Below are 18,939 nucleotides of genomic sequence, written 5' to 3'. Positions count from 1 at the left end.
TATTGTATGAACATCTGTTTTTATTGTATGGTGTGTTGTAAATCGACAGCTTACACAAAGTCTATGTTCTTGAATCTGACACTGATGTACATTTAGTTTTTAATCTAGGCTCAATAGATACATCGGTTACTTTGATATGATCAATTTGGGACACCATTACGCTAACATCAGATCTCACCATTTCTATGGTAAAAACAGTGACATTATTGAACAGTTGGCCATACAGCTCGAAAACATCTTCCATACGCTTTATTAAAACACAGCTACCCAGCTAAATAACTTTAGCTAAGATATAAGATTTGTTAAAAACTGTACATAACTGTAATATACATAAAGGCAACCTCTTTGGTACAGATATATACAGTTTATTTTCACTTTTTTCCTCCTTTAAATTGGGCTTCTGAACATGTCGTCTTGTTGAAACCTTGAAAACACTATATTCCTGAATTGTAATAGTCGTATGAGAATACCAGCCTCCCATGAGAATGAAAGATCTCATTTATTTTAATTAACTAACCACACTAAGTACCAGGTGACAACGGATTTGTTATGGCTAAATAACATGACCTACATTATCAGACAGTGGATGTCTCAGTAAGAAACTCTGTCTGGAGAAATGCTGAGAATATTACCACAGTCAGTGTAAATGTCAGCCCAGTGTGCAACTTCCTAAGCCTACTTTACAAATACAAAATATATACCTTACATGTTTTTAATATAAGATCAAATAATTGTTAAAAAAAAACAACACAGCACTAATGAAAATGCACGAGAAAAGAAGTGATAGCGGATCCTTTTAAAGGGGACAGAATGACCAAGAAAGGCTACATATCCTTAATTTGTTTAGTGCAGGAGTGTAACAAACAAAGGATGAGTCACTAGAAGTACAATAACAGGTTTGCTTAGTTGGGAGGGTGAACGGAGCACAGCAGGTTGGAGCCAACATGACCACAAAGTAATATAATCCACTGGATTCCTGACGTCATCACACTGAGAGAAGAACCAACATATACAAAGCAAACGTACACAGAAGCATTAGTTCAATAACAAGAACATAAGAAATCCAAAAAATAACAAAACAAAAAAAAAGAGAGAAATAAATATTCATCTGATATGCCCAAACTGGAAAGTGATCTGTTGCAGTCTCTGGAGAGATTGGGAGGGAGGGGAGGTGCAATGGTTGGAGGTGTCCACTAGAGGGTGAGCCAGGCGTGACGCAAGCAGTCCGCGGCCGTGGCTCTCTTCTCTGGGATCAGCTCCAGCATGGGAAGCAGGAAGTCAGTGAAGCACTCGGCTTCTTCGCGGGGCCACTCGTACTTGTCGACCAGCACCTCCAGCAAACCCCACGGCTTCAGCTTGGTGATGTGTTTCAAATCACCTGCAGACGAACAGACAGACGCTGCTTCAGAGAGCCATGCAGGAATACAGCACAAGAAATTTCCCACATGTAAATTCACTACTGTGTCTGTGAAATCTAGGGCTGTCAATCGATTAAACTATCTAATTGAGATTAATCGCATGATTGTCCATAGTTAATCGTGATTAAGCGCATATTTTTTTTTTTCAAAATGTACTTTAAAAGGGAGATTTGTCAGGTATTTAATACTCTTATCAACATGGGAGCAAATATGCTTGCTTTATGCAAATGTATGTATTTATCATTAGAAATCAATTAACAACTCAAAACAATGACAAATATTGTCCAGAAACCCTCACAGGTACTGCATTTAGCATAAAAAATATGCTAAAATCATAACATGGCAAACTGCAGCCCAACAGGCAACAACAGCTGTCAGTGTGTCAGTGTGCTGACTTGACTATGACTTGCCCCAAACTGCATGTGATTATCATAAAGTGGGCATGTATGTAAAGAGGAGACTCGTGGGTACCCATAGAACCCATTTACATTCACATATCTTGAGGTCAGAGGTCAAGGGACCCCTTTGAAAATGGCCATGACAGTTTTCCTCGCCAAAATTTAGCTTCAGTTTGGAGCATTATTTAGCCTCCTTCACGACAAGCTGGTATGACATGATTGGTACTAATGGATTCTTTAGGTTTTCTAGTTTCATATAAGTTTAAAACTGTGATACAACCTCTGAAAGATCGATTGCATTAATGCATTAAAGAAATCAGTGGCGTTAAAACGAATTTGCGTTATCGCATTAACCTTGACAGCCCTAGTGAAAACATAATCAAACATCTAGATATGACATGCATTGAATATTTTACTAAAAATAACTGTCAATGCATTTCTAAAACAGGCATTTCTTTTGAGTTGTAATATCTAATGTTGTAAATGTTTTAACAAAAGTTTAAGTGAAAAAATTTCACACAACAGATGTGTGAAAAAATTATAAGCGGCACCAGGGCATGATCTTAACGACAGGCAGAAAACCTCCTCTAATCTCGACACTGATGCTTCTTTGTTTTACCTTTCTTGGTGAAAAAATCCTTGGAATATTTGCCGGTCATTATGAGTTTGCGTGGGACACTCCCCAGCAGCTCAATGATCAGCGCTATGTGGTCTACAAGGCAGACGATTGCAAGAGGAGAGGGACAAGACAGACAAGACAAACAACAGATTGGTCAGACAGTGTCCCGGTCACAGGCCCACTCTGGGTGTGTGGGTGGAGGAAGAGAGAGGTCAGGCTGACAGCACACCGTACTCACACACATATACTGTATGGGCCAGATTGTTGCAGAGGCTGAGGTGCACAGACCTACAGTTAGAATTCTCAAACAAGGCCAGCAGACATTACAAGAGCTGTAACGTTCTTCAACTTTTTCCATCTCTGTGTGTCGACAATCAAAGAATCACAGACACTGGACGGGATGGTAACAAAATTCCCATATTGCCGATGACAAATTTATACATCTAAGATGAAAGAAATACTCTTTCTGAAATACTCGGCCTTTAACTGATACGCCTGTAATTCAATCTCAAAGCTAACACATTCAGTTGCTCATATTAAGTTAAGCTTTCTAGCTTGCTAAATTGTTAGCCTCTGTGGCTTCTAGACGCCGACAGTAACGCTAATATTGCTGTTGCTTAGCAGCGGTGTTCTCACGACATAGCCACTTGAACGCCGAGCATATTGTGTGTACACGACTTTCATTTGAAGGCAACCAAATGTACAAATCTTTGCATCAAAATAAGACTTAAAATAAGGTTCTTCTTCACCGGAATTCAGTGCATTTTCATTTTGCTCGTCTGCTCTCTGTTTTCACAGGCTACAACTGTATAAGGTGCGCGCCCAGCTGCATAACAGCTCCCTCGTGAAGCCATAACATCTGGATAACCCTCCAGTGGCTGGCTGTTAGTTTAGGAAGCGCTTGATTTGACAAGCAGCTGAGTTTTCTATGAGCGGAGCATTTTAAACGTCAATATCAAAGTCGATTTAATTGTGGGAAGTCAAAATCATGATCGCAATTAATATTTGATTAATTGTGCAGCTCTATATACCCTTCAGGCCTGTAAATAAGAGAAACACCACAAGTTAAATGTATTTGACCACCAGGGATCAATACTGTATCAAGTATCCAGCCAAATCTGGAGTTGGCTACAACTAAGGAGGACTTGAGTCAATGTCTGATGGCATTGTTCAAAGTAACATACATGTATTGGTCTGTATTCATTATTTTGTCTGCACACGCACAACAGTTTTGGTAGATCTAAATGTGCTGACAGGAACCTTCCCCCCTTCACCTCCCATCCACCGTCCCCAGAGCGAGCCACAGACAGAGGGGTGGCGTACCTCTCTTGGTGAAGTATTCCTGTGAGTATTTCCCACTCAGTGCATAGTGACGAGGGATTTTACCGAGCAACTCAATCATGAGAGCAAGATGGTCTGGAAATGAGGCACATCAGAGGAGGAGAGACAGAAAGTCAGAGGGTTTAGAGAGGGGAGGAGGAGAGGAGACAGGAAAGAGATGGCAAACAGTTACGTGAAACAATGTATTAAGAAACAATGGATGATGACAGCCTCGGATGACAGGAGATTCTTTTTTCACATCAAACGCTACAAACACATATAGGCCATTCACTTTCATATAGGAAAACAAACCATGACCCAAAATAAGGCTTAAAGCACAGCCATCAAAGACATACACACTAAAACTTGTACAACAGATCCTGATACAGAATAAGAGATTAGTAAAAAACACAACAGAGCAATCTGTGGAAGAATATTAAGCAACAGCCTCATGAGTTCCTGTACTGTAGGTGTAAAAGCCGATTCACAGCAGCTGCGGGGCATGTGCCAATAAACTGAAGGTTGAATCTTAGCACACATACCTGACCTGACATGCCACAGCAGAATCAAGTCAGCACAGAAACCTCACACTAAGCATCAAGCCAACGTTAACATAAAGAAAGCGTAAGGATGAGAACAAATGAAACGTGGAGAGAGTGAGTGAGTGAGTGAGAAGATGAAGAAAAGAAGAGGAAGGAAATGAGAGATGGCCCCGTCTCCAGCGCAGCAAAAGTGTGGTTTGAGGTGTTAAAGAGGAAATAAACACAGGAATGTTGGTTCTCATCATCACATGATTCACATCTACATTTCCTCTCACTGTAATGGAGTACCTCATTTAAGTGTTAAACACTGTGGAAAGTTAAGCAAAGTGCACTGCAACTTATTATGCAAACTGCACAATAACTTGCCTTGCTTACTGTGAAACTCTTATTAGATGTGTAGATATTTTTAAATAATTCATAATGGCAATAAAAACACAGATGAGGGCTAATTTTACAAGTAAAACATCATGAAGCTTTTCACAGTAGCAATAACTGTTAAAAGTTACCACCAATGCTAAATGAGTCCTACCAGTGAAGCATACATTTCAAAATTTCAATATTCAATAATTTCAATATATCAATATATCATTTAGGATTAATGCTGTGCAGTTATAACTGGAGAAAGAGAGGAAGAGGAAGTCACAGCAATACCTTCATCCCTGGAATAATCTTCCCCAGAATGTGGTTCAAACAAGTAGTCTCCTGTGGCGAGCTCGAAGGCCTGAGAACACAACACAATCATCATAAACACAGGAAAAGACACAGTATGGAGGGATATATTTACTCCCTCGCACCACCTGCTACACTATCATAACAGTTCAAGGTACATATGGATGATGATTTTTTTTTTTTTCTTTGGTTTTAATACAGTGCGATATAGCTGATTGTCAGTTCAATCTCTCACCATGCAGGCTGTGCTCCATACGTCGGCCGGTGTGCTGTATCCAGCACCGATGAGCACCTCTAAGGATCTGTACTGCCGCGTCTGGATGTCTTCTGTAAAGTGCTTGTGCTGAGAGAGGAGAGACAGAGGGGGAGGGAAACAAATCCTAAAAAAAAGGACTCCAAAATATGTGACAGTGTCAGAATCGAGGACCGGAGGACAACTTTATTCAACTTCATCTAACATTCAATTTCAAAACTTATATCTATACAACAAATTAAAGGGCTAATTGATCACATGTTTATGTAAACAAATTTAGAAAAATAATACATCCACGGAGCTTTTAGAAAGGTGCCGAATAAAAGTGTTTTTTCCTTTAAAAAAAAAAAAAAAAAATTATGACTGAATTAATCATTTTAGAAATTTTGCTGGGTTCAAAATTAATGTTTTGTTTATCTCTGTGGAAGATATATGACGTCTGGTTCCCACTTCTAACAAGACTGGTGAGCCAATAGCATAACAACATTGGTTTCACGTGGTGTCTCTGGGTTGTCAGTGATCAAGTTGCCAGTTAGTGTGGAGAAAACGGATAAATGGCAGAATAAGTGAATAATTACCGCGGCAACAAGTGAAAACTGACGTTAGCACATATTAGCTGTCTTAGCTTAATCGTCCGAACAACAATAACCCATAAAATTACAATTCAGCAATTACAAAACCATCAACAACTACCATCAGCCAAAGTCCTTACAACCTTAACTAATGTGTAATATTAAATAAATAAATATATATATATATATATATATATATATATATATAAATAATATAAAATAAAATATATTATTAATATTATTATTATAACGAAGATGTGCATCAGAGGGGATTTAAAAGTGGGTGGCCGACTGAAAAATGAAAAGTGATATAAGGGTTTATTTTGACCAAACCAGAGCTGGTGATTGTTGGAAAGACCACACAAGATGGTTTTGGTGAGTTATATTTTGTTTCTGTCGAGTTTGAATGTATGTTTTACGATGCTACGCCTATAGAACAATGGGCTGGAAGATTAAAGTATTTCTATTTTGGTAGCTAGATGACACTGCATGTGTTCCTAGCTGGAAGCTTCATCCCTAATCAGGAAATCCCTCAGGTCATTAACTACTCACCACCCAGCAGGCATTTCCCAAGTCTGCAATCTTGACCTTGATCTTGTCTGAATTGACTGGCTCAAGGGGGTTGACTAGCAGGGATCCTGCTGTCAGCTTGCCTATATCAGAGCAGAGAGAGAGGAAGAGATAAGAATGAGCTAAACATCCAATAAAAGAAGAGACTACCGATCAATATTTCAAAGTTCACATGGCTGAGCCGTTATTAGACTTCCAAAGCAGGCAAGCCAGAGCAAACAGCTACCAAAAAAACTCTTTGTTAGTAGATGTACTGATTTTGGTTGACTGACCGTCCTCGCTATCGGGCCCGTCATCACCCTCCTCCAGCAAAATGCTTCGCTCCAGCTCTCCGTCCTCCAGCCCAGCAGGGAGGTGTCTCTCAGTTACTCCACTGCGGCGAGAACCCCTGCCTTCAGTGTCAGTGTCCAGCTCCTTGAGATCTGCAGAGTCCACACCGTTGCAGATGAAGTGAACAGGGGACTCCTCGTGTTGCTCCTCCTGACTGGCACATTTCTCTGTGGGCTCTGTGTTGCCGTTGTGTTGGTCTTCGTCCCTCCACTGGGACTCCCTCTGGTCCGCCTCCACGTGGCCATTACAGTTAACCTCCAACTCTGGTCCCACCCTCTGGAGATCTGCATTCACACTGCTCTCTGAAATGATCAGGAAAAGACAGATGAGATTTATTTTCAAATGACTCATACCGAGGATTTTATTACCGTCTCACAACCGTGACAGAACTTTAACCAACAGCAATGACAAATTTAAGAAGCGCTCTGTGGTGTTGGCTTCTTACCCTCCGTTTCCTCATCTCCCAGCTCCAGAATAGACACCTGTCTGAGAGGCGCACAGGCCCGTCCCATTGGTGACTGTGGGTCTTCATCTTCATCATCTTCATCCTCTCGTGTCTCTGTGGTCTTTTCCATCTCCTCCAAGTCCAGGATGCACTTTTCCAGCAGCTCCGCCTGACGCTTCTGCTTCTTTTTTAACTTTTTCTTCTTGTTCTTGGACATTTTCACCATCTGTCAGAGAAGAACATAAGAAACAAAGATCTTAGATCCTAAATCCTACACACTGGACCTTTAACTGTGTGTTATACTGAAAATGTGGGAAGTTGATGTCCTATGCAAAAAGTAAATAACAAAATGGTTGTACCTGTTTTGGAGCAGGTGCTGTGCTTACTGGAAAAAAAGAGAACATCAGATGAGTACAAACTGTTACCAAACTGAGCTCATGAATGTACAAATGAAGTGTTGAAGTGTTTGTCTCATACTTGCTGAACCAGAGGGAGGAGGCGCCCCAGCCCTCTGCCATTCTGTGGCTTCGGCTGCGAGCTTCCGGACATAAGGCTCATCAACACTCATCAGGATGTTCTCCGGCTTGATGTCTGTGTGGATGATCTGACACTTTGTGTGCAGGTAGTCCAGGCCTTGGAGTACCTGGGAAATGAACAAATGGAGAAGGATTGTAAAAGCTTAACTGAATTTTTTTTAACTGAAATAAACACTTTTTAAATATATTTCAACATCCTTTTCTCTATGTCTGTTTTGGTGTTCTTCACAATTTAAATATATGGAATAAAAAGCTGATACACATATGCCTCATAGGAACACCAAATCTGGGCAAACTAAAAGACTTAGGATGTAAAATCAATTATCAAAGCACAAATAAAGAGCAATACTTAGTCCAGTCCATGTATATCCGTTTGTATTGTTTACACTTAAAGAACACTTGACTTGCACATATACATTTTTATTTTATTGTTGGTCATTGGTGCTATATTTATAAAATATTTATATATTTATAAAATATTTATATATTTATATATATATATATATATATATATATATATATATATATATATATATATATATAAATATATAAATATTTTATAAATATATAAATATTTTATAAATATATATACACACCTATATATATATATACACACCTATTTTTTCCCACTACTTGTGCACATAACAGTCCTGTCTATTCCTACATATATCTGTCCAGCTTTGTTGTCCTTGTCCCTAGCGGTTATTTCTATTTTTGTGTAAGTATGTTTAGAGAGATGCATAAAACCAGAGTCAAATTCCTTGTATGTACGTACTTGGCGAATAAAAACTGATTCTGAATCAGTTACTTGTTGCATTACGAGCTGCTTGGCTGAAAAAAACAAACACAACATGCTCTGCCCTGACAGGTTTGCACCCGTCACACACCCCGGAGGCTACCTGGCTCTTGTAAACGAGTGGAAGCTACAACCAGCATACAAAAAGGTGCGACACTGTGGGTCTAATGTTACCTGTCTTATGATGCTCTTCACACACGGCAGGGGCAGTCCCTGGTAATTGGACTTTATTATCCACTTCAATAAGTGATGCCCCAACACCTCAAACACCATGCAGACATCTGGAGATCACGGCAGTTAAGATAATACACTGGAAGGCCATTAGAAGAAAACAATTTACTCAACACACTGAGGCCCTGTGGTCATTCACCTACTGTATATGAAGATCATTAGCATTATCTATAATGAAAAAAGAGAGTTGGTCATGGGAGTGTGAACACTACAGTGTTGTTGAGGAGTGTCATATTGCAGCTACAGCTCTCCCTGTGGCATTCAGGGAATCTCACGCAGCCAAAGTGTGGTGATAGGTGGAGTTCTGTTTGGGACACAAGGTTCCATTTAATAAACCTGTCACCTGTTGTTTACATTGTTACTTGCATACTGCTTTCACAGCTAAATTTGACACCAGTGGAAAGAATGATCCTCTCCTTGTCAAAATGTTTTTCTAAGAATTAACAGGCTTTAGTCTTTCCAGTGGGGAAGCAATTAAACAGATCAAATCTGAATCATAAAAAAGACCAGGAAGTATTAACAATATGTGGCTTTAAAGGATACGGGTTCCATTGATACCAGAGATCTTGAAGTCGTCGACCATCTGGACCACCATCTCCCGGTTGGGATCATTGGGGTCTGAGTTTCTAACCTGGGAACAAAGAAACAGAACAACACAATCCAAACAATCAGGATTTACACTTACTAATGTTAGACTGGACCAATACAGGATCGGCATGCGTGTCTCTTAAGCTGTAGTCATGTAATACTGCTTGAACACACACGCCTAGCATGCTGAATGTTGTTACACAGTACTGTATGTGAAGTCTGTAATGGTTTTCACCGTACGGAAGATCCTGTTGTCCTTGTGTTATGTGTGTTATTTGTGTACATTTACTGTGCTTCCTGATTTCACCTCACAACAACTTCCGTGTACATTTAACTCATCTACTCACAGATCTGAGGAGCTTGATCTCATCCACTGCTGTCTCCGTGTAGTGCTCCGCACTCTTCACCACCTTCATTGCAACAAACCTCTTCACCCTGCAACCACAGAGCAAGTAACGTTCGCTAACAGGAAGCATCGTACAAGGTCCTACCACAACAGTCTCAAGAGTCAGCTGCTACTGAAGCTGTATCCAACTTCAGGCCTCAAAAACAAAACAATGCAGTAAGAATATGCAGTAAAGTTTTTCTCGTACTGGACATCCCAGGCGAGCCACACGGTGGAGAAGTGTCCCCAGCCCAGTTTCCGGATTACATGGTATTTTCCATTGTAAAGGTCTCCTACTTTTACATGATGGTAACCACCTAGAAGAGGAGAAAACGCACGTTGACGAGACAGTTCAGACAGTCAGTCAACAACCTAATAAAAGGCAAAACTCTTTTATTGTAACTGTCATACAAAGATCTTAAACCTGCAGTAGACAGAACATTTTTGGCATCATTGGGCAAAAATTCCATAATAACCTTTCAACATATTGTAATTCAAGTTTTCTGAGAGATAACTAGACTTCTGCACCTCCTCATTGCTCTGTTTTCAGGCTTTAAAAAAATCGCCCGCGACAGGAGACTTTGGCCAATCACAGCTCATTTCAGAGAGAGAGCGCGTTCCTATTGGATGTGCTCCGGCTGGTGGGTGGTGCTTGGTATTTCCTCAACAGATCTCAACATGGCTGCCGGGTCACAAACTTTCTAATTTTACAGCTAAACAGTACACTACAAGATGTTTCTGAAAACATTTGAGGAGAGAAATAGACATTACAGTAACAGAATATTGATTCATATTTGATCAGCGCCGCCTAGTTTGACCGTTTGAACAGAGTTTGCAAGTGATTGACAGCTGCTCAGCACATGTCTATTCGTTGTGAAAATTCGCAATACAAGTCAAAACTGAATTAATTACGTGGGTACAATGGATAGCGCTAGTCCCAAACGTGGCTAATGAATGAATGACATTAGCAAGAGGCTATCATTTAGCTGCCCAGAGCACCATCACTCTTGTCTAATCTTTCCCACATGCTTTGTTTTGCAACCATCCCTAATTCTGTGCTGTTCTGCAATCACCTGCCATAATCTATCTTTAAATTCTGCATGTCTGTATTGCTTTATTTCATTATTGTAAAGTGCTTTGTGCTGGAAGAGGAAGTGAATGTTTATCATGCCATTTTGGATGATGACATTTGCATTTACGGTGGCTCTGAGTGGTCAAACCCTCTTTTGCCTTTTGACGGATGCGAAAAAACAGAAAATCAAACCTGTTCTGAAAACTTTAATGACAGATGAAAGTTTCGGAGTCGGTGGGTAAACGTGATTGACACAACGTGAGGTCGGATTTATTTTTAAACGTGCAACAATTTCAGAATAAAATATTATGGACTTGGTGTGCAAAGGCCTTAAGACGTATACTCACCTTTGCAGTAGTCGTTGGGGTCCTCCTGCTCCTCATCATCAGAGCCGAGGATCTCCTCAGGTTCCTCGGGTTCCTGAGGCGACGCTTCTTGCTGGGGTTGCTGTCGAGCTCTGGGGTTGACTGGCTGTCTGATGGACAAACACATGCACACAAACCATCACAGACTTCATTAGCAACAGAGACCCTGACATATTATTTCCTGCCTAGGAACAGAAGTCTTTTAACCTTCACAGCACTTGTTATCAATTACCTGCCATATAATTATATAAACCCATTCAACAAATATTTAACAAAGCAACGGTAATGGAAGTGTTCATTTATAGAGTTTCAGTTAACTTTCATTAGCCTCCACCCCGTAGATTTAACCACACCCAGATCCTGCTTAATGCATTACAGGTTACTGTTCCCAAAACAAAACAGCAGAGCAGCAATTGGCATTATTCCCACAGGAGAGCTGTACTGGCCAGACACCAGACCTTTAACCCTCTGACAGGTTGTTAATTTGAATCATATCATCAGGGAATTATGGTGTGAGCTTTGGTGTAACTGTCTTTAAGTGTTGTTGGTTTGACAGTATCGCTCCTGGTTTAACCCACTGAAATGATCTATACTTTTAAATTTATGTTAAACACCATTAAGAGTGATCAATAACTTGAATGACTTTGAACTACTTGCAAACAAATAGCGAGCGACGTCCAGAGCTAATCTGCACCTGTATCTGCTGGATGCAAATATTCACAAACAAATACACAGCAGCTTGCACATTAACAGAGACGGTAAGCAAGCAAAGACAACTTGAGTTATAAAAACAAAATGAAAACTGCATTTGAACTTCTATATCTTGCTGGAGGTGACGAGACGCTGTCAAAATCTTGTCAAACCATTCCTGCCACAACAGATCCACAGACTCCTTCCACAGATATCTCACACACAAAATATAGGTGTTGTTGAAGGAAATCTGTGCTGCAGGCTATATTTTATTAATACATATCTGAATAAGAATGGTTTTACTAATCTTAACGCAGTCCTATTTCAGGTTAAGTGCGTGCTGTGCAAATGTGTTGTTTAAAAGACTGTTGAATCAGGACTTGAGTACTTGCTGTTGGTAGATACTAAATTAGTAGGATCAGGGTAAAAAAAAGAACTGCAGCTGCATTCAAAAAAAGAAAAAGTACATGCATCATCATTAAGAAAGAGATTAGCATACAAGCCTGTGTGTCACTAGTGTCCCGCAATTACAAAGCTCAATTATTTTGTCATTATGTCTGGCTGTCAGACGGAAGAGACAAAGTACTTCTAGAGCAAGTCATAGAAGACTGAACCAAAATGAAGATATTAAGAAAAGAGCATTAAGAATACGACTCAAGGTCAGGTAAGTGTTCATACACAATTAATGTTTGGCATAAAGAAAGGGAATGTATGAAAGTCTGTGCATATTAAATATTCAGATTTTGTAATCTATAGTTAGTTCCCGGTGTTTTGACCTTAATTGCAGCTAACAATTTAACAACGCAGGCATCACTGAATGACAAGATAAGTGCATAATTTGATTATATGATGCCCTTCTTAAGAGGATATACTGTACCTTATGTAGTGGCCATTTGTTGCAAAATCAAACTCTAATCAAAGGACCACTGACGCGCCATGGGTATGTGGTTTACGAAAGCAGAAGAGTCCACTGTCCATGCAAAATGTGTTTGTTTCTGATGGTTTATTTATCAAAAAAGCAAGCAAGCAAACAAAGTACAAAGAAAACATTGATGTCGCTGCCTCTCCTGTTCTGGTAAGAAAACCATCGGCCCACCAAGGTGCATGATGGTCCTACCTGCCCACCTACATATATAACAACGGGTGCCCACAAACAAAATACTAATTACGCAAAAACTAAATATAGGCTACTAAACAAGAAAATAATTACACTAAACAAATAACTAGCAAAAGAAAACATTAGCAAAAATCAAGTCTAAACCATATAAGGAGAATGTGCCTCAATTTTTTAAATGAGATTAATCTCTCATTTGAGGTATCATTATATTAGTAATACAACTCTTTAAATGAGAAATTAAAACATAGTGATTCTGGTGTTTCAACCAAGCACAATAGAGCATTTTTGACAGCCAATGTGTAGGAAAAAGGATCAGGCTTTACAGCTTTAATCACAGAACAACATCTTCAGTTGTTTTGTACAGTAATAAAAAAAATCACTCTGGCATGTGAGCACTTTGTGTATTTATGTGTAACATCCTATAATATGTGTTTGCCAACGGTTCAGTTCCTAATATTAACTTGAAAGCCACGCAGCCTGATGTTACTTCCTCCACAGAGCAGATTAAAGCTGCTCATCACCGCGGGAGCCAAGAGAGCCGAGATCACATTCAAATAAATTCCTAAACTGGTCTGTAGTGTCTCACAAATGAGCTGCTGGTTTCCGCATAATCTGCAACCTACTTATTCATGCCTGACACGGTTATTTGTAGCAGAGAGATTTTAAGGCATGTTTGTGCATCAATACTAACAGAACAAACAGCTACAATTAATTAGTGAATTTTGACTTTTTAATGATGTTTTTTTCTTCATTTGAAATGCTACTCTTGCATTACTGCATTAATTGTAATTAAAAACACATTTGTAGGAAACAATCAGAATTGATAATAATTAATCTTCTCAATTCTCATACTCAGTCACGGCTCTTCACTGACTAGCGAAGACTGAAGACAGGGAGGAACCAGAGTAATATCATTACTTAAATGTGGAGCCAGACACAATTATATAATTAAAATAAAAAATAAAAATACAACCTGACCTCAAAACGTTTAATGAAAAGGTGAAACACTGGCTGAAACTAAACCTAACCCGTGAACACTGATTTCTGATTGGGAACATACATATGTAAATTGATTGTAAAGTACGATGTTGTATTATGTGATTTTTATGTATGATGTGGTATTATGTATTTTTCTTTTTTCTTAAAAGCCTTACCAGGGACAAGGTCTGCAAATTAGCTACGGCTAGAAGTCCTATATGCATTGCATCGGTTGCACTTTGATCAAGTGTAACAATGCCTACATGTATTGTCCCTGTCAAATAAATTAATTTTAAAAAAAAAAGTCAATTTTCATGATAAGAAAATACGTGGCTGCTCCTATTTTCTCAGTTTGGGTGAGAAGGCAACCATGCCTCTAATATTCAAGTTGTCCTGATGTGTTTTGTGATGATGTGTTTTCCCAGAGAGGCTTAAATTAAACAGATATTTATCCTGACAATTGATACAGACCTATAGCTCCTACAGTCTTTCACTACAAGTGTTACCTCTCTTTCTATACATAAGGTGCTCAGCATGCAAGCATGACTGTGTGGCATGCAACGGTTCCGTTTTAAGTTATATTTAGCGTCTTAGTATCGTATGATTCTTCTGTATGATGGACATGCCTGTTTGAGCCAAGAAGATAACGCTGTCAGGAGGTGAGTATCTGCAATAGTGCCGTTTTCAGTGAAACGCCATGCTTCGGTGGGCTGATGTGGGCTTCTTCATTCTCTGGTTTTAAATATAGCGCAGGCTGTTATGCAACACTCCCGAGGATGCCACTGATGGCATGATTAGTAAATTGTTAGGTACACCAAAACAATCAGTAGAGAGATCAACGCTTTCTCGAGCCCTGAACGTTGCATTATCTTAATGCAATCATTCATACACTATTTTTATAGCAGGACATAGTCTTCGAGAGGTTTATTTCTGGCACTGCATACTGCACATCCTATACGGGTATAGCTTACATCTTATGAAAATAACTGTCCAAATGAAGAATGCTAATGTCCTGACTTGAACCACATGCAAAAATGGTAACCAACCCTGTTATGTGCTCATGATTCTTCTGAGATATGTCTTTTTTGAAAACAATTTTTTTTAGGATAGCATTCCTATAAGTAGAAGACTGGGTATACATATATGTATGTATACATCTGTTTCTGGACGCATGTGTACATTTATACACATTTATGTATATATACTGTATATTTGTCTTATCAACTTGTCCTACCATTTTACCACTTCTATTATTATTGATATGTTTTGTGATGTTCTGTTTTAGCAGTTACCATATTTGTTTTACCCTATCTTCTTTTAATATCTGATGTTCTGTTTTAGCAGTTACCATATCTTTTACTTTATTTATCTGCTTTTATTGTCTTGTGAAGCACTTTGTAACATCTGTTTTGAGAAGTGCTATATGAATCATTTTATTATTATTATTATTATTATTATTATTATGTTTGGATCATGCACAAACCAAAATAAAGCATGCAGTCAAATATTTTTGAGAGTTACAAGTTCTTTAAACATGGTCATGGAGCATATATACTGTATATTTGTATTCTGGGGGTATCGTTCCTATGCAGAGGGTAGTTTAGTTTATTTATTGACTACACTGAGGGCGTTTTATATTTTAATAATTGATTTATTTATTGTGTTGAGTTGAATGTGCTACTTATTTTGTACTGAAATTACCTTGAACCTTTTTTCTACCTTTTTTCTTTTCTTAAAGCTGACTCGGTGTAAACTGCTCAGAATTCCAATGTACTTATAGGTGCAAATGGCAAATAAAACTCTTGAAATCTTGAATCTTGAAAGTGTCACCATCATCCACCTCTGACTGAACTGAATAATGCTAATGTCCTGACTTGAACCACATGCAAAATGGGTAACCAACCCAGAGTGCTCGTGATTTTTTTGAGATATGTCTTTTATGTTTGGATCATGCACAAACCAAAAATAAAGCATGCAGTCAAGGTGTCACCATCATCCACCTCTGACTGAACTGACTAAATGCATGCTTCTTGAAGAGGGTGTCATGTACAAAATGAAGAGATGAGGAGCTTTAAATAGGGTTATATATACAAAAAAAAAAATCACTTTTTGCTGGTCTTCTTTGCTTTCTGATGTTCTGTTTTAGCAGTTACCATATCTTTTACTTTATTTATCTACTTTTATTGTCTTGTGAAGCACTTTGTAACATCTGTTTTGAGAAGTGCTATATAAATAAATGTATTATTATTATTATTATTATTATTATTATTATTATGATGTTTGGATCATGCACAAATCAAAATACTCTCTGAGTGAACTGACTAAATGCATGCTTCTTGAGGAGGGTGTCATGTACAAAATGAAGAGATGAGGAGCTTTAAATAGGGTTATATATACAAAAGAAAATCACTTTTTGCTGGTCTTCTTTGCTTTCTGATGTTCTGTTTTAGAAGTTACCATATCTTTTACTTTATTTATCTGCTTTTATTGTCTTGTGAAGCACTTTGTAACATCTTTTTTTGAGAAGTACTATATAAATAAATGTATTATTATTATTATTATTATGTTTGGATCATGCACAAACCAAAATAAAGCAGTCAAGGTGTCATCATCATCATCCACCTCTCTCTGAGTGAACTGACTAAATGCATGCTTCGTTAGGAGGGTGTCATGTACAAAATGAAGAGATGAGGAGCTTTAAATAGGGTTATATACAAAACAAAATCACTTTTTGCTGGTCTTCTTTGCTTTCTGATGTTCTGTTTTAGCAGTTACCATATCTTTTACTTTATTTATCTGCTTTTATTGTCTTGTGAAGCACTTTGTAACATCTGTTTTGAGAAGTGCTATATCAATAAATGTATTATTATTATTATTATTATTATTATTATTATTATTATGATGATGTTTGGATCATGCACAAATCAAAATACTCTCTGAGTGAACTGACTAAATGCATGCTTCTTGAGGAGGGTGTCATGTACAAAATGAAGAGATGAGGAGCTTTAAATAGGGTTATATATACAAAAAAAATCACTTTTTGCTTATCTTCTTTGCTTTCTGATGTTCTGTTTTAGCAGTTACCATATCTTTTACTTTATTTATCTGCTTTTATTGTCTTGTGAAGCAATTTGTAACATCTGTTTTGAGAAGTGCTATATAAATAAATGTATTATTATTATTATTATTATTATGTTTGGATCATGCACAAACCAAAATAAAGCAGTCAAGGTGTCACCATCATCATCCACCTCTCTCTGAATGAACTGACTAAATGCATGCTTCTTGAGGAGGGTGTCATGTACAAAATGAAGAGATGAGGACCTTTAAATAGGATTATATATATATATATTAATAAAAATAAAAAAAACTCACTTTTTGCTGGTCTTCTTTGCTTTCCCCCTCTTCTTCCTCGCCTGAAGGGCCAGAACTGTCAAAAGAAAAGCAGTGACCAATTATCTTTCCATTGTCTGGGTTGCCATTTGTTGTCACACTCAAGACAAAAAGGGGATGACACTTGCAGGAGGGGAAAATATACAACTATAACTCCCCCTACAGCCTATAAACCCAGTCATTTATGCACTCTATTATGTCATATATGTAACAACCAATATCTAAATGACAATGCATCTGTCTGTTTGATATTGGAAGCCGTTCAGTTACATCACTGAGCACTAAGCTAACCTCCCAGGTAACCGTTCCTCTACTAAACACTAGTGTGGCATGAGTCACTCTGGTGGCTAACTAGTCGTTTTAACACAACAACTGGTTAATGATGTGGGTGTTTTAAAGGTTGTGTGTGTGAGCTAGAGAGCTAAACGCAGCTACATAATCCTATCATGTCTCATTGAAGCTAAAGCTAACGTCTAGAGGAGCTAACGCAGCTCAACAGTGCGTGACAGACAGACGCGTTCAATTAAACCTCCTCCTCTGTAACGTCTGCAGCTCTGCTAACACTTTAGAGACCGCAGAGAGAGACACAATCTGCAGTGTCAACACTACACCCGGGCTAACATGTACTCCTACAGTGTGCGGCGGTGTGTCGGTGTAACAGATTTACCTTTTCTCTCCATGTCTGCTGGATTCGTAGCTCAGTAGCTTAGCTACAACAACCAGTGATCGAATGTTCCACGCATGCGCACTGGGGCGGTTTTTCGCTCAAGAGGAGCTTCCTCCAGTGATGTCTCCACCTGAGCACCAGATATAGACTATACTATAGTACTACACTGAAGCTGCAGGGGAAACACAGATATATACTATAGTACTACACTGAAGCTGCAGGGGAAACACAGATATATACTATAGTACTACACTGAAGCTGCAGGGAAACACAGATATATACTATAGTACTACACTGAAGCTGCAGGGAAACACAGATATATACTATAGTACTACACTGAAGCTGCAGGGGAAACACAGATATATACTATAGTACTACACTGAAGCTGCAGGGAAACACAGATATATACTATAGTACTACACTGAAGCTGCAGGGGAAACACAGATATATACTATAGTACTACACTGAAGCTGCAGGGGAACACAGATATATACTATAGTACTACACTGAAGCTGCAGGGAAACACAGATATATACTATAGTACTACACTGAAGCTGCAGGGGAAACACAGATACTACTATAGTACTACACTGAAGCTGCAGGGGAAACACAGATATATACTATAGTACTACACTGAAGCTGCAGGGAAACACAGATATATACTATAGTACTACACTGAAGCTACAGGGGAAACACAGATATATACTATAGTACTACACTGAAGCTGCAGGGGAAACACAGATACTACTATAGTACTACACTGAAGCTGCAGGGAAACACAGATACTACTATAGTACTACACTGAAGCTGCAGGGAAACACAGATATAGACTATAGTACTACACTGAAGCTGCAGGGGAAACACAGATACTACTATAGTACTACACTGAAGCTGCAGGGGAAACACAGATATAGACTATAGTACTACACTGAAGCTGCAGGGGAAACACAGATACTACTATAGTACTACACTGAAGCTGCAGGGG

The 18,939-nt window shown here is 38.7% G+C and overlaps 1 protein-coding gene across 2 annotated transcripts; it reads right to left on the bottom strand.

The window, feature by feature from the left end:
- On the bottom strand, positions 1-18,094 carry srpk1a (SRSF protein kinase 1a). 2 transcript variants are annotated; one of them, XM_037772791.1, is made up of 16 exons: positions 17,955-18,094; positions 17,270-17,324; positions 11,092-11,219; positions 9,881-9,989; positions 9,635-9,722; positions 9,243-9,330; positions 8,643-8,749; positions 7,614-7,779; positions 7,496-7,521; positions 7,137-7,362; positions 6,634-6,993; positions 6,344-6,444; positions 5,202-5,309; positions 4,949-5,018; positions 3,759-3,851; positions 1-1,378 (listed from the first exon to the last, which is right to left on the bottom strand). In XM_037772791.1, the coding sequence occupies exons 1-16, from the start codon at positions 17,965-17,967 to the stop codon at positions 1,194-1,196; spliced, it is 1,923 nt and encodes a 640-aa protein (XP_037628719.1). In that variant the 5' UTR covers positions 17,968-18,094; the 3' UTR covers positions 1-1,193. The 2 variants fall into 2 exon arrangements, with proteins under 2 accessions (XP_037628719.1, XP_037628720.1); XM_037772792.1 differs by lacking the exon at positions 3,759-3,851 and adding an exon at positions 2,436-2,528.
- Between the last annotated feature and the right edge of the window lie 845 nt (positions 18,095-18,939).

This window comes from Sebastes umbrosus, chromosome 6 (assembly GCF_015220745.1).
Source record: "Sebastes umbrosus isolate fSebUmb1 chromosome 6, fSebUmb1.pri, whole genome shotgun sequence".
In the NCBI taxonomy this organism is placed as follows: Eukaryota; Metazoa; Chordata; class Actinopteri; order Perciformes; family Sebastidae; genus Sebastes; species Sebastes umbrosus.
The sequence above is the reverse complement of the archived record's forward strand: the minus strand, read 5'-3'. Positions and strand labels throughout refer to the sequence as shown.